We start from the raw sequence: 17608 nt of genomic DNA, 5'->3' as shown, positions 1-17608 counted from the left end.
CTGATGGTGCAGCGTGCTCAGAATTCACAGTCGTTTCCTTACATCCACAAGGGAGCTTTGTATGACAAACGACCAAGACAGATGAATCTGTGAAATAAAAAATGCACTCATTAATATGATGGATTAATATTGATTGTATTCAATCAAAACAATTCTGGAAATCCATTTGTGTAGAAAGAACATAATTCACTGGGCTTATTATTAACTTCAGGCTTTGTTAGAAATACAGTCTGGGGTGAATAGATCAGCAACTTGAGCTGGTCCATCAGCTACAGACTTTTACCATGGAATGGAAAAGGGTTGATTGCTAGCTGTCAGACGAGTGACACCACAAGGAGCGGCTGGTAGATCCACCGAAGTGTGGAGGATGGTGAGGGGACATCCACAGGGTCCCTCTGTTCCACAGCCTAAAGGGTGACGAGGCCGTTTGCTGCTGGGACGGACTGCAGCACAGAGGTTAGTGGCAGGTCAGTGTTGGTTGGCGGCCAAGTTTGAGCACCTGCAGGAAAGGGTTATAATCCTATCAGTACTAGTTAACATGCTAGTCGCCATACTAGAAAGCAGTGGCACTGATCTCATGTTCCTCATGTCTTGCTCCGGGCGAAGGACAGGTGTAAGTGAAATATTGTGAAGGTCACACCTAAATATCTCTTTCTAACACAGACTCTATAATATGCACACACAGTGCCGCCTCAGGTACATCGCATTTGACTAAGACCGCACAAAGACACATGGAGGATGGGTCAAACGCTGTCAAAACTACGGACGTACACACGCTGTTGCATCTGGGCACAGGTTCGGACATGATAGAGAAGGAAATAGGGCATCAGGGAAAAGAAAAGAGAGTGTGTTAGGGAGAGTGAGAGACCCCGGTCTGGGCCTTAAGCCTCCTCCGGATTGCTCTGATGTTGTTACTGGCAAGAGTTGAACACAGCCCTGCTCTGGGCTGCTCTATGATGTTGTTACTGGTAAGAGAAAGGAAGTAGGGCTTAATTAATTTGACATTTGACTATAACAGATGAGACTTGAGGCGCCCCATGAAGTAGAAAAAGCTATGTCTGTTTTCATTACATAACAAAATGTCTCAAATATGCATTAACAAAATACACTCAGAATAGAAATAATAATCGTAAAGGATATTAAATGTGTGGGGATGTGTGGGTAGCCTTGATTAGTTATATGGATGGGTCAATGCTTTATTTGGAAATACGGCGATTAGGGCCTACGTGGAAAAGCAAACATTGGCTCCAGTTTGTCATTTTCCTTTCTCTGAGGTTCCATTGAAACTAGGCCTGACTAAACATTCGGAATATGGAGGAAACAAGGTGGATTAAACTCTGCTTGGATGGGGTGTTTACATGTGTAGGTAGAGGACAGCCAGGGCTTTCCTTAGCCGGCTATAGCAGGACTTCAGCAGATTAAAAAATGAAGAGAAAAATATTGGCTGCTGGCCGATCTGTCCAGATGAAATAAAATGCAGCAGTTTAGTTTCCAGAACTCCCAAACTGCTCAAGAGTTCTCGTAATGGACTTGCTCTACCCCTAACTGGGTAAAACTGGCAAGATTGCCTAAATGATTCCGATTTACGGGGTACCCGCGGAGAGTGGATATCTCTCCAAAAATGGCCTCAAGATTGTGTTGGTCACCTACAAACAAGCAAGATTTCTGGCTCTCACAGACCTGTAACTTCTTTAAGAGGCTCCTCTGTCCTCCACTCGTTACCTGTATGAATGGAACCTGTTTGAACTTGTTATCAGTATAAAAGACACCTGTCCACAACCTCAAACAGTCACACTCCAAACTCCACTATGGCCAAGACCAAAGAGCTGTCAAAGGACAACAGAAACAAAATTGTAGACCTGCACCAGGCTGGGAAGACTGAATCTGCAATAGGTAAGCAGCTTGGTGTGAAGAAGTCAACTGTGGGAGCAATTATAAGAAAATGGAAGACATACAAGACCACTGATAATCTCCCTCGATCCGGGGCTACACGCAAGATCTCACCCCTTGGGGTCAAAATTATCACAAGAACGGTGAGTAAAAATCCCAGAACCACACGGGGGGACCTAGTGAATGACCTGCAGAGAGCTGGGACCAAAGTAACAAAGGCTACCATCAGTAACACACTACGCTGCCAGGGACTCAAATCCTGCAGTGCCAGATGTGTCCCCCTGCTTAAGCCAGTACATGTCCAGGCCCGTCTGAGGTTTGCTAGAGAGCAGTTGGATGGTCCAGAAGAGGAGTTGGAGAATGTCATATGGTCAGATGAAACCAAAATATAACTTTTTGGTAAAAACTCCACTCATTGTGTTTGGAGGAGAACGAATGCTGAGTTGCTTCCAAAGAACACCATACCTACTGTGAAGCATGGGGGTGGAAACATCTATGCTTTGGGGCTGTTTTTCTGCAAAGGGACCAGGACGACTGATCAGTGTAAAGGAAAGAATGAATGGGGCCATGTATCGTGTGATTTTCATCAAGGGCACTGAAGATGAAATGTGGCTGGGTCTTTCAGCATGACAATTATCCCAAACACACTGCCCGGGCAACAAAGGAGTGGCTTCGTAAGAAGCATTTCAAGGTCCTGAAGTGGCCTAGCCAGTCACCAGATCTCAACCCCATAGAAAATCTTTGGAGCGAGTTGAAAGTCTGTGTTGCCCAGCGACAGCCCAAAAACATCACTGCTCTAGAGGAGATCTGCATGGAGGAATGGGCAAAAATACCAGCAATAAATATATATATTGTTTTTGCCAGATCCCTCTCTGAAAAACAAAATGTCCTTGTGGTAGAATCAAACATTTATATTTAGGTATTACCTTTCACGTTTAGGCTTATGGTTAGGGTTAGGGGATAGGGACCATGGATTTCTGATTATTCAGTCAACAGTGTCACAACAGTGTGCATGCGTGTTCTAGACCTAGACAGAATGTAAACTGTGAGAGACAGTGTACAGTAAATAATGTCTTTCTATATGTCTCTCCTTCAATGTAAACTGTGAGGGACGGTGTACAGTTAATAATGTCTTTCTATATGTCTCTCCTTCAATGTAAACTGTGAGAGACAGTGTACAGTAAATAATGTCTTTCTATATGTCTCTCCTTCTATCTTTCTCAGGGGCATTATGCCTTTGTGTTGCATCCTCTTTTCAGGTGGTTCTTTCAGGTGGGGTGAAAGAAAATCCAATAAATAGACATAATCTATGGAAAAATAAACAATGTGTGAGCGTGTGGGTGCGTTTTGGATATGGTAAAACCAGACAGCCACACAGGCCCATAGAATTAAGCCTTGCCTCTTTTTCAGACAAAATACACAAACAAACCCAGACACAGACCTCCTGCTGTTTTCCCACCATATCACATACACATACTGTACATAAACACATATGCAAGCACACACACACACACTTATGAACACAAAAATACAAACCCTTGCAAAATGCAGTTGCTTCTTTGAACGTTTGCATAACTTGTCTCAGGAAGTGGCAAACACAAAAACCATGCAGTCACATGGAAGGTTTTTTAAATGTTTTTATACAACATTCACATAATGTCAAGAAAGTTCCAGTATGTCACTTACTGCTACAACATGACATTCCATTTAGGCTTACACAAAATAATTTGTTTTGTCTTGCAGAGTGTCCAAAAATATCAAAAGTTTGTGAATATATTTTTTTGTATATTGCAACATTCAATATTTCTAGCTCCTTGAAGAAATGAAATTTCATTATTTTTCGTGCCCAATAACTGTCCCATTGTTACCTTAAAGGCATATGACATTTTCCAAGACTATTTTGTAGGTTCATTGCATGCTGATAAAGACACAAAGCATCTTTATTGAATTCATTGGACATTCATAAAAATCATATATGGACAATTTGCAAGCCGGGCTTCAAGCTTTAAAGCATTAAGCCTAGTGCTGAAAATAAGCAAACGAAAAAAAATCGAGTTCAATGGAGTTCTCATTTGTGTCTTTGTGTTTTGTTCACAACTCTTTTAACCTTAACAGTTCAATTTTATAATATCTGAGCTTCAACTTGGTTTTTTTATGATACGTGGACAGGGTTTTTGCCGGTACAATATAGGTAGAGCGTGGTGTGTGTGTATATCTGTGTACTAGACTGGGACAGACGTGTGTGTAGTAAACAATACCGTTCTACATGTCTCCCCTTGACTTGTTTGTCAGTCTCCTTATCTATCTTTCATGATGAAAACAAAAACACACAAATGGTTTTCCTGTCCGTGGAAAATTAAACAGTGTGTTATGGTAGAACCAGCAAGCCATCCAGGCCCATTAAAATAAGCCCTTCCTCCACTTCAGACAAAGTACACAAACAAACCCTGAGACAGACCTCCAGCTGTGCTCCCATCATATCACACACACACACACACACACACTCACACACACAAAAACAAACAGACAGTCACGTGACATAGGCAAGCAGAACCCAGCAAACTGCAACAGGTCCTATGAACGTTTCCGTAACGTATGCAGCTCCGTAAAAAAAATGAAGAGACCACTGCACCTTTTTCTTTCCTTTCCAGAAAAGTTGAAAAGGAAGGTTTTGAGTGAGGAACAGAAGCATTACATTTGCAGTGGTCTCTTAATTTTAACCCTTCTGTTCCTCACTCAAAACCGTCCTTTTCAACTTTTCTGGAAAGGAAAGAAAAAGATGCAGTGGTCTCTTAACTTTTTCCGGAGCTGTAATTTGTTGTGGAAATCGTCTCATGACAGAAGAACACCCATTAGTGGAGATGAAAGACAGAGGGCAGTGTTTGGCTGTAAGAGCAGTGGGCTTCATTCAAACCCAGGCTCCAGTTACACACGGGCACTGGAGACAGTGGCTTAGATCACTGGACCACCCGAAGCCGCCTGCACATGCACGGAACACCCCGTAGGTTCCTTTTCTATTAAACGGAGCACGGGGCGTGTCCTGTACAAACTAACAGTTGAAAAACAATATAGACTTGGCGTGTATATGTGCCATAAAAAACGCTCACCTGGTTTTATTGATAACCTCACTGAAAAAGCAACAGATGGGCCTACCACTCGAGTTGACACCCCATTAACAAATGCATCCATGCACCCACTCACCAGAACAGTCACTCAACCATGCAATAACACACACCCAAACACACACACATGCACCCAAACACCCACGCAATGTCAAAGACTTCTTAGAGACCAAATATCCTGGTAGGTGGGGTTGTGCTGTTACTCAACTGCAGTGAAGAGCAGTGAGCAGCTTTGTGATTGGTTAAGGGGGAAAGAGTGAAGGTTGAAGCTGATCACACCAGAGTCATTAGGGTCAGCTAATGACACAACTAGAGCAACAGATGTCCGGCCTGGTCATATGACAGTTGTGGCGGAAATACATTTCCATATGCACACACACACACACACACACACACACACGCATGCATGCATGCACGTATGGCAAAACGAATTCACAAATTATTAAGGATTAAAACATCCCAAAGACACCTAACTCTCATATTACCAACGTATGTTACAGAACAACAAGGATCAACGGGTTAATGTTGCTTGCAGGAGGCAGGACACAGGCACAGGGAGAATGGAGGACTTTTAGTAAAAAGGACAAAGACGTAACATAACTAAAAGAAGACAAGAAAAGGACAGCATTACAAAAGGAAAAGAATCATCAAGAACGCCCGACAAGACACGGGGGAAGAAGGAACCTTGATAGGGACAGTAATCAGGAATACAGGTGAGGGGAATAAGTACAAACAGGTGTCCGTGCTCCAAACCAGGCAGGGGGAATTGAATCGCACTGGCAGATTTGCTTGTGAAACAACAGCAGGGCCAATGGGCCAGTGGCAGGTTACATGTGAAATAAAATGATATATATATATTTATTTTTTGGGCTGAAATACTATAACTACATCTCCACTGACCATGAGTGAATAGTTTGTAGTAAGTACAGCTGTAGTCTGTAGGGGTAGATTTTGCACACCTAGATTTGGCCGTATCGGACAACTCGTCAACATCATTGAGGAGCATCAACCGACAATGCTCTTAAAGTCATGTCACAAGTCTTCCATTGGATACATTGCTCCATTTATTTTCCCTTCTTTCCTGACAAGTGCCCAAGCCTCTGACAATGCTGCAACATCATACATTACATTATGGAGAGTATTCATTGAGTGATGTGCTGGTTTTGATATTTGAAGGTAATATACAACTGTTTTCTGAACGGGGGCTTGGAGGGAGACTTTGTATTTTTAATATAGAGTATAATTTTGCTATTTTGCAAAATCATAATTTGAGTTAATGAATCTGATGAATCTGATTGGACTTTTTTAATAGGCACTGTATATTTAACTACTTTTCAGATAATATACATAAATAAACACTATTTGTAGATTTTGAGGGTCTTTGCAGGTTTCTACCGTATGCATCGACTGACATTTATGAGCTCTTTTAACTGTATTTAACAATGTAGCGGAGTAATGCTACTTCAGATTCTCTACACAGTCATAGTTATAACCCATTTAACCATGTGCGAGAAAATAAGGTGCTCCAACTGTGCATGTGATCTGTTTTTCAGGCCACGGTGACTCCAGCAGCCTCCCTCTGAAGTTATGTACTTCTTCATATTACGCATCCAGAGAAAACTGGTTTCAAATGAATATCTGTCTGAGATTTCCAAATGCATAGTCACTTAAGTAATCTGTGGAATTTATAGCTTAGTCATCAGCAGTGGTGTTTTTATAACATTTGTGGGGCACAAACCATTTCAAAATATAGGATACAAACCAGTAAAGCTACAAAACTCCCTCTAGCTACTGATGTGTTTATTTAACACATCAACAAACAGTGTGGCTCCACAAAACACTTTTAACGACAGAGCGGCTTGCTTCTACCAGGTGTTGTAGTACACATACTGGAGAGAGAGAGAGAGAGACCTTCTTGTGTAATTGCTCTCTTTCTCTCTAAAACACATGTAAAATTACCACTGTCACATTTACAAACCTAAATTAGGAATGCAACCAAGCTCAGAACCAATGTGCCTACAGGGCCATATGCGAACAGCAATGAGCTCAACACCACTGAAGGCCACAACAAAGCAGAAAGACAACTTTTTAGGGATACAGATCCATTCTATGACAACAACCTTAATAGATAAGCATGGACACACTGACACTCGTCAACATCTATATCAATCGATCCAGCACAAAAGTACGACCAATGCACGAACGAGCACCACAAAGGCAGGATGATAAAATATGCTTTCACTCACCAAGGCTGAGGGCTCACTTGAAGAGAAAGGTGGCACGGCGGTTCTTCTTCTGGGCAAACTTTCTGATGACTTTGGGAATTAAGTCATGTAGCTGCTGCTACACAGCCCCACCTGCCCCTAATGATCAGTCACCTCTGGTCATTAGGCAGACAATATTATCATGAGATTCTCACAATAGTTTGACGCCTGGTCTCTGAGCAGACCCCACTTCTACCAAATATTCGTACCATTGGCAGAACTTGTATACCACAGACAGATTTGTGTGAAGACAAATATAAAGTGATTTTGATTTTGAATGTGTTTTTAACAGACATAACACACAGGGCACAGAAAAGTACTGTCTTGCAGAAAACATAGGGATCCGCATCTCTGGAAGATCTGTCGGTTTGGGAATAGTCACTGATAAAGGTCTCCTAGCACCCTCTAGTGGTATTAATATAATTAAACCTAGACTTAAAAAAATGTATTAAATTAAATAAATCTATTTCATTAATGTAGATTACATTTTTGTTTTTGTCTAGGGTCAAAATAACCACAAATATTTTGTTTTAAAGGTCCATAACAAAAAAGAAACACTAAACAATTGTTTGGACTATCAGAGAGTATGCCGATTGAAAAAGTCATGCTTCCGCTGTCAGAACGACCGCAGTCTGTTGTTCGAGTGTCATTATAAACCACTTCTCCACACATCAAGTCTGCTGATGACTGCTGACAAAGAGTGGTACCATGCAAGCCTCTTTGCCTTTGTGTTATCTAGGCCTTGGTATGAAGGTCACACACGGCCTGCCAGTTTGCATGGTCAACACAGCCTACTATCGGTCCTTAACACTTGCACTGGTAACTAAGACAGGTCAGGCGTAATATATATGGCTGGGATGTGATCAAAGGACTGCTCCATGTAGTGGTAAAATGGGTAGAACACTACCAAGATTAGAGGAGCCCCACTGGTCTTCAGCAAAACAACAAGTGTATTTGGTACACAAAACACATCAGCAACATACTTCTTACACACACTTTTTGTTGTGATACATAGCTGTCTAACCACAAGATGGTCATGTCAAGCCATATATCAGGTTTTCTCTGAACAGCAGAGTTACATCCGAAACAGGCTCAATTTGAATGCCAGTCAGTGACCATCTGAGCTTCTGTCCAGTTCAGTTTAACTGGTGAAGTCAGTCTGGTAGCTGTATAAATCCAGTCAACATCTGAGACATCCAAGTCCCCCCTTTTTGAGTTATTGAAAATACAGTAACTTAAAATATTCCATGTGCATTGACATTTTCTCACCAATTCAGTCTTTTTTATCATATTATTATTGCCCTTGAAACCTTCTGTGTGACGTACACATCTAAAAAGAGATGTATTTAAATGTTTAGGGCCACCACTCTCTTCATGACCACAACCAAATGAAGCATCAATCATATTTAAATACCCCCCACCCTAATTATATCATGTTCTTTTCCTAAACCCTAACCCCTATGCTAATGAAAAACCTCTAAAAATGTTTTGTGTACCTTTTCTCCCCCCTCAAAACATGAGAGTGGAGATTCACTCTGTTACTGGACTTTGTAGCTCATAAGAAAAGTAGGATTTAAGCCTGCCCTCAACTGTTCATGTGTGAAGCTACGCAAAACCCTGAATCAGAGATAACAAGCAGAATCAAAACATAAATGTAACCAAAGAGAGATAAGTTTGCCATATGACTGACTTCCTATTAATCACGTTATAGCAACAATAGAAAATCTAAATGATACTGCATAAAATAACAAAAACCCTCCAGGATGAAAGTTAGTAATAATCAGTTTGTATGTGTGCATTACGCCGTCATTAAACTGCTGACCTGTGTGCTTCCTCTCGGTATGTTCACGAGAAACTGATAGTCGGTCAACAGACCAATATGGCCCTTTCAGCCTTGTTGGTTGCTAGAGTCAGTATTTAGACAGTCTGATGGCTAATAACACACAAATGCTTAACACCCAGATGTCTGGACACACCCTGTCTGCTACACTTGCAGTCAACAGTAATCTGTCTCACAGTATGTTTAATCACCAAATTCCCTAACCACTCCATCAGGTCATGACATTTGATGTTCAGTTTCAGACAGCGACACATTGGTCTCTACTTACAGTTTAGTCATCATGTCCCCCAGTCTGGGTGAAGGCACTAGGCTGAGTTACACTGATCTATTTTCATGTTCATGTCATTCTTTATACTTAGCATTCAGCTTATCTAGTGTGTGTGTGTGTATGTTTGTGGGTTCACTGATCGTACATGGATTCATGATGTTGAAAGAGTTTGTAGAATCATATCAAGGTGTTTATGTTTCAAAAAGTAGTCACAAAGATTCACAGAACACAAGGTAATTACTATAAGGTGAATACACTTTTCAAGTAAACATTCTAATCTTACTTTGACACTTTTGAAATAGCACTTTCCTGTCAGATTCTTTTAATAATCCATTCATAACTGTTGTCACTGGCCATACTTTTGCCCCAGCAAAGACCAAAGTCTGTCCCAAAAGGATCTGTGATGTAATCCATAAAGTAACTTCCCAGTTGGAATTCCATGCATTGGCCAGCAGATACTGGCCAACCAAGTGATATAGAACAGAGCCAGCAGATACTGACCAACCAGGTGATATAGAACAGAGCCAGCTGATACAGGCCAACCAGGTGATGTAGATCAGAGCCAGCTGATAATGGCCAACCAGGAGATGTAGATCAGAGCCAGCTGATAATGGCCAACCAGGTGATATAAAACAGAGCCATCATATACTGGACAACCAGGTTATATAGAACAGAGCCAGCAGATACTGGCCAGCTAAGTGATATAGAACAGAGCCAGCATATACTGGACAACCAGGTGATATAGAACAGAGCCAGCAGATACTGGCCAACCAGGTGATATAGAACAGAGCCAGCACATACTGGCCAACCAGGTGATATAGAACTGAGCCAGTAACTAGTAGCTAACATGAATTCAAACTTAAGGGCACATGGTTGTGGCTAGATCCTAAACATGGATTTGACATACAAATGGCATTATTTGATTGGATGTGATGGTTTTGCCTGAGCTGGTCCCACCTCCTTGTACAGAGACACAAATATTTTTCAACAGGTTTGCGAATATCTCTCTAGAGAGACACAAATATTTTTCTACAGGTTAGCAGATCTTTTCTACAGAAACACATGTTTTTTTACAAAGACACAAATAATTTTCTACAGGTTTGCAGATCTTTTGTACAGAGACACACATCTTTTTTACATGTTGGCAAATCTTTTCTACAGAGACATCTTTTTTGCAAGTACAGAGGTTTTTACAGAGGTTCGTCTCGTACTGATTTCACGCCATAAACAACCGCACACGTAACCTGCGATTACTCGAGCCACCAGCGACGGATTTTTAAAACGCAAATTAAGGAAATAAACTGTGATTTGCACCTGCACTCAATTTAAAGTCAATATCGTTAGCAGACAATTACAACCAATGATTGCACTTTCCTGAGATCCAGAGCAAGCAGAATCACATTTCCTACCTGTATGGAGTTGGTTTTATCAAATGCAAATCACCATCCCTTGGCGGAGGGCTACCGGACTCACCTTTCCTCCTCGAACTCCATGTTTTATCTAGAAGGAAGTGCCATGTTAACAGCTGTCTATCAAAAAGTTGGCTAATCTTCTAAACAAGTCCTATATGAAAAAAGATAAAACACCAGGTATCGCGCCTATCATTGTTCTGAGAAAGATGTGTCGATAGTTACTAGCTAAATCACATTTAATATGGGTCGGCTAATATGATTTTAGGGATAATCTGTTTTTTCCAGCCATACCCGAAGAAAATAAATTTGCGCCTCATCAGTCTAATTATGATTATGCGCCCCTGCCTTTCCTCGCGTACATGATGATCACACACACAAGAACTGAGACGCGCAACAGTTATTTGTTTTAGTTTTTTAAACATTAAATTGAAAAATCTAACATGCAACGAGTCAAAATAGTTTTGCTCACTTATTCAATTGAAGTAATACAAGAAGTAATCATAATTTTTTCAAAAGTAATCCGATTACAGCATTTTACCTCGTATTGTAACAGATTAAAGTTACTGTGTTTTTGTAATGGGTTACTCCCCAACTCAGTATATAATGGCCAACCAGATGATAGACTGTAGAACAGAGCTAGAAACTAGATGATATAGGACAGAGCCAGCAAATATTGGCCAATTAGGTAATGTAGAACCTACCTAACACAAACATAAAACCACCCTTAACCTAAGCCACCCTTTATGTCTAACCTTATAGCTACACATAACATGATATCGTATTCACTAGGTGAAACTGAAACCTTCTCTGTTTTTAGATACCTAACTCATGTCACTTATAGACAAACGAAGCATGTGCTTAAACAAGGAGACTGGACCTATGCACTGACGTTGAAATCAACTAGTTAGCCTCACTAGAACCCCCAGGAGAGATCCCATTTTTGTGGCCTATTCGCATTGGAAGAAATTACGTATTTTTCAAAAAAGTCTGGACCTATACACTAGTGTTTGAATTAACGCCTTCTCATTGCCTATTCACTAGGCGAAAATGTTTCGCAATTTTCTAAAACCTCTCGGTGTAAGGCCTTGGATCTTTTGTTTACCCATTAAGTGTAATTGTTCTTTTTGTACACTTACATTTGTGTGTTTGTACAGTTATGGTTACAGACTCTCTCCGCCTCCATACACTCTTATTTTGGGTGTAATTAATTTGCCAAAAAAGAGGGGGAAAAAACACATTGAACATAGTTGAAGATGTATTTGACTGATGGCAATTTTTCTTCAGATTTTCTGTTGATACTGCGATAATATTGTTACTGTGAATTATTTTGGTCACGATAATCGTGTAGTAAAAAACTGATATCGTGACAGCTCTTGTGAGGACTGGCCAAATGTGCTCACTTTGCAAGATTTTCCACTAACACACACAAACAAATGAGAATTTGGTAGACTTCAGTTGCATCAGCACAAAGAATAGGACAGTTTTATTTTATAATAATCTAAATTCTTACTACTTATAATTCTTATTTTACAGGAACACCTGCTAATAGACGTTGATAGATGATGATAGAGAACTGAACAACAGACATAAGAAGCAGTTGGTTTTGAGTACATACAAATTTCAGTTAGAAATACTGTACATACCGCAAAATAAATAATTTCATAACAGTGACAATAGTTTGGTAACACTTTACCGAGACAATAGTTTGGTAACACATTACAGTGACAATCGATTGGTAACACTTTATAGTGACAATAGACTGGTAACAATTTACAGTGACAATAATTTGGTAACACTCGGTAGTAACAATAGAAGGATAACACTTTGCATTACAGTAACAATAGTATCCAGGTGGCCTAAAAATCCAACCCCACAACGAAACCACTTTTACTTTAAAACAACCACCCACAGACCACAGGAGACACATTCTAATGATTTTGAGAAAGAAAACAATCTAAAGCAAGTAGCACAATAAATCAGTCAATTTATTCTCGCTATGCCACAGAAATCAGGTTTATTGGTGGTATTCCACCAATATACCGATCAAAATATTTTTTCGTGGAATATCCCCAGTGAAATAGTTTACTGATAGAATATCACTTATTAATCAATTAAGTCCCTGGAAAACATTTATTGATGGTATGCACCTGTTCAAACAATTAATTATTGGTATGCCCATGGTCCATTATTTCTGTGTGGATTTTTAGATGTTGCTTTATCAGGACCAGACTGCTAAAGACAGACTTGCACTGACCTGATGTGACCACAGAGTGGTGCTTCAGACTCTTTCATGAATTGGATTCAGACCTAGAGGAAATCAACAACATATAATTTACAACTGTCCATTTAAAACTTTATTGGGAATACTTTATGTTACATGAACAAATGTTTTATTCATCTGAGTGGATTACAGAAGAAAAGTAGGTTTAGAGTAATCACTGATTAAAACATTTAATTTGCTGTACAATCTGTACATTGTTATTCAATATTCAATCAATATTGTGTTTTAGGTAAACATGAAGAAAAAAAAACACTAAATAACTTGATATAATTTGCACTTAATTTAAATTAAGCAATTACACACATTTCTATTTATACGTCAAGCATTATGAATCTAGCAAATTAAAAGTTAAGACATTGATAAAATCATTGCAATTATGAAATAAAATCAAAGTAAGGTATACTGAACAAAAATGTATTCAAATAAAGGAGCCACATTTTGCCTCTACAATATCAATATAACATATTGGACAACATGAACTTACACAGCAACATTTATAATTATGTGAAGAAGCTCTTTAGTGTTATGGATTTTAATGTAAATATTTTCGTGCTTCAATGCACATTGGAATCGCATAAGCAGCCCACAGTTTCTAGCTAGTTCTGCTACAATCCATAGATAATCTATATCACTTGACACAATTTTCTATTCGGCATTAACCAGACAAACATTTACTGTCATGTAAACTATAAAGCTCGAGATTATAAAATTGATCACAAATGTATACACCACATACATTGGCAGTAATATTGTACAGACATACTCCAGGGGATCACAATTGATGGATCCAAACAAGGAATTGGAACAAGCAGAGAGTGATGGGCAAAAACGGGGACCGTTTAGATACATTCACAGCTGCAGAAAGAGGTGGGTCAAAAGGGAGCAGTAGTTGGTTGGGGACAAGATGACAGCTGTACTGTGAAATACATGTCTGGTAACCAAGATGGTGGGTTTCAGTGGCCACTGGCATCTTAACTGCAGAAGATGGGCTCATAGCAATGACTGGAATGGAATCAATGGAATGGGGTCAAAGTCTTTGATATTCCTCCATTCACTCCATTCCAGTGTTTATTGTGAGCCATCCTCCCCTCACCAGCCTTCAGTGTTGGGTGCACTTTTAATAGAGTGATTTTTCTTATGTTTATTGGGTGAGTTTCAGAAAATTGATAGACTGTGATATTACTGTATCTAGGCACTGGACTTGTGCCATCATTTCATTATACAGTAGGGAAAAAGAGATACGTACAAATCTATAATTAATCCACTCAAATGGCGTATAGATGCACCCATTACGGTAAAAAAACATACATACAAACTCACCCAACATTGTTTGAACTTAAATACTCTCACACACATATTCATACTGACGGAGCACAGACAACATGAATAGGGAAAATAACCCACAAACACAGGCCTTAAGACATAGACATGCACACACACACACACACACATGCACATTCTGTCACTCACACACACACACACACACACAGACGACAGATTTAAGAGCGACAGCAGCCAGCAGTCTTCATTTCCTTGTTGACATAATCCTGAAGCTGAAACTTCGGTTCATCGGGTGCCTTGGTCGACCTGTGTTTCAGCTCTCTGAGAGAAGTATGGAAGGTGGAGAAGGAGAAGAAGAAGAATGACAGGGAGAATCAGCCTCGATACAGTATAATTCCATCTTGATCACATATTTCTACTTTGAAATCACATGCATGACAAAAGGTGTCGAGTGACATGTCATCTCTGCAGAATGCGACACTGGTGAAAACCCAACTCACTTGGCCACTGCGGTGAATGACAGCTCCACATTAAGGCCAGACTTAGCACTGGTCTCCATGAAGGGCACCCCAAACTCCTACACAGGGGAGACAGAGTTCACTCTGTGCATTAGTACCGAGATGCGCATTTGTGTGTTTTGCGTGGGTGACAATGTGTTATTATAAGACAACCTTATGTCTGCCTTGTACAGCAATTCACTGCAACCAACCAGTGAACTTATTAGAGCACACTTATGTGGGAAATGTAGTTAGTGAACTCCCTTCAAAGCTGAGGTCTCAAACGTTTTGTGGCATGAAAGTTACTTTTGTAGCATGAAAGCTAAAAAGTGAAATTACACTAGATAATTTTTGTAATTAATTTCCAATAGGCCCTGCTTTTCTTCCCTCCAGCAACTTGCTCAGGTCACTAGCATAGAGAGAAAGTTAGCACAATGTTTTTATATTATTTTTTATTAAATGTTCTATTGTCTCAATTATGTTTTCTCAGTCAAGCATTTCCTTTTTTTTAGATTTCAGCTGCTGCCAATTTCATTGCAAACCACTGATATACAGTACGTCTTCTGTCAATGCTCAAGGCAGTTAGGATTAAATTTGATGCACAGAGTGAATGGCCAACAGGTTCACCACATAGACAGACAAGGGCACTATTGTGGGAAATAATTGCCAGATATTGTAATAGGTTTGGATAAGTAAGCCAATCATGGTTAAACAAGGGTGGGATGTTGTGTTGAATAGAGCTTACAGGGAGCTTGCTGTGTCTGACACTTAGGAAATGTGTGCATGATAATTTGCAGAAGGGCACATGACAATTGTATCCACTTGAAGAAATTGTTGGGCTAGTGGAAAAGTGGGCTTTGAGCTACTATCTACCTCTTGGAGATCTCTGCTTCCAAAGACTTCAAATGATAACAATGGGCGGTCTTATGAATACACAATGAGAGCGATCAGGACACACGCGGACCGACACCAGGTGTTTAGTGGAGATTAAAAAAACAAACACGGGACACCTGGTCAAGTGTGTTTGTGTGTGTGTTTGAGGAAAGGAGAGTTTCTGTGTGTTTCTATGATCATAACAGCTTACCTTTGCTAGATTCTCTCCCTCCTCTCTCTTAACCACCCTGTCATGTGTCACATCAGCCTGTAACAGATCACAAAACAGCCCCTAAACAAATGATCTTCTCCACCATCATCTACTCACAGTCCTTTTTTGTCCGCATGCAGACACTAGATACAATACACACCACAGTGGAATGCGTAAGTTTTCCCCCCGAAGGCATTTTCCCCATTTCGTCGCTGTCATGAACATTAATTCCGTTTGGGGTTCAGTAAAATCGATTAACACCACACACCACATACTCTGAAGATACAACATTTTGTTTTACACTGATAAGCAGTCACCAGCCTGGGTCAATATTTGGAAGAAACCAGCTTTGGTAGAAATTATAGCCGTTTTTTTGCATTTACATATTAAGTCTCCACCTGCTTTTTCTACCAGATTTGTTTTGGTTCCTGCAATCTTTGCCCATTCTCCTTGACATAATATCTCAAGCTCTCTCAAGTTGAATGGGCACTATTGATAAACATATTAAGTTCTGGGCATGGTCTGGTCCATACCAGCACAAACATTTCTTAAACCCTCCAGTGTAACCTTGGTTGTGTGTTCAGGAGTGGGATCATTCCAATGTCTCTTGCAGAGTGATGTATTTTTCCTTTAGGATTTTTGGCGCCATTGGGACTCAGAGTATTGCATAAGAAATTTCTGTCCTTCTCTTCATGTAAATGCACTAATTCCTCCCAACGTCCCACCTAGACTATTTGTCCATCCACCCATCTATCCATTCAGTCCATACATCCATCCATTCTGTCCACACATCCATCCATTCATTCTATCCACCTGTCCATCCATCCATTCTGTCCACACATCCATCCATTCTGTCCACACATCCATCCATTCATTCTATCCACCTGTCCATCCATCCATTCTGTCCACACATCCATCCATTCTGTCCACACATCCATCCATTCTGTCCATTCATCCATACATTCTATGCAACCATCTATTCTATCCACACATCCATCCATTCTGTCCATTTATCCATACATTCTATGCAACCATCTATTCTATCCACACATCCATTCTGTCCACAAACCCTCCATCCATTCTGTCCACACATCCATCCATTCTGTCCACACATCCATCCATCCACACATCCACTCTATTCACAAACCCATCCATCCATTCTGTCCACACATCCATCCATTCTGTCCACACATCCATCCATTCTGTCCACACATACATTCATCCATCCACACATCCATCCATCCATTCTGTCCACACATCCATCCATCCATTCTGTCCACACATCCATTCATCCATCCACACATCCATCCATCCATTCTGTCCACACATCCATCCTGTCCACACATCCATCCATCACTTCTGTCCATCCATCTGTTCCTGTCTGTCCAGTGTGAGGGCTGACCTTGTTACCCAGAAGCATTATCACAACGTCCTGCTGAGCATACTCATGGATCTCTGTCAGCCATGCCTGGACAGACGGACAGAGAAAGAGAAATACAGAGGTAGAGAAGAGGAGAGAAAGAGGGGGAGAGAAGAAGCACAAGAATTTGTTAGGAAAGAATGATAGATTTTGGAGAACAACCTGGTCTTTTCAATGTTAATGAAACATCCTGTGTTGTTAGACCAAGTTGGTCACCTGACATGTCAAGGAAATCAATAACACAAAGAG

At 40.3% G+C, this 17608-nt stretch overlaps 1 protein-coding gene and 1 long non-coding RNA gene across 3 annotated transcripts in view; both read right to left on the bottom strand.

Moving 5' to 3' along the window:
- On the bottom strand, positions 1-10938 carry LOC109615791. 2 transcript variants are annotated; one of them, XR_002196787.2, is made up of 3 exons: positions 10858-10938; positions 284-499; positions 1-87 (listed from the first exon to the last, which is right to left on the bottom strand). It is a non-coding gene; the product is annotated as an uncharacterized LOC109615791 (long non-coding RNA). The 2 variants fall into 2 exon arrangements; XR_002196786.2 differs by having other exon boundaries at positions 10794-10876.
- Positions 10939-12469: 1531 nt separating this feature from the next.
- The window catches only part of LOC105005624 (ras-related protein Rab-26), a 49828-nt gene continuing 44689 nt past the window's right edge, over positions 12470-17608 (bottom strand). The window contains exons 6-9 of the mRNA XM_010863687.3: positions 17342-17407; positions 15940-15996; positions 14859-14935; positions 12470-14679 (exon numbers count right to left, since the gene is read on the bottom strand). Coding sequence (XP_010861989.1) covers positions 14577-14679; positions 14859-14935; positions 15940-15996; positions 17342-17407 — 303 coding nt within the window. The 3' untranslated portion in view covers positions 12470-14576. The remainder of the gene's footprint in view (positions 14680-14858; positions 14936-15939; positions 15997-17341; positions 17408-17608) is intronic.

This window comes from Esox lucius, chromosome 5, assembly GCF_011004845.1.
Source record: "Esox lucius isolate fEsoLuc1 chromosome 5, fEsoLuc1.pri, whole genome shotgun sequence".
Taxonomy (NCBI): Eukaryota; Metazoa; Chordata; class Actinopteri; order Esociformes; family Esocidae; genus Esox; species Esox lucius.
This window is presented reverse-complemented; position numbering and strand designations above follow the sequence as displayed.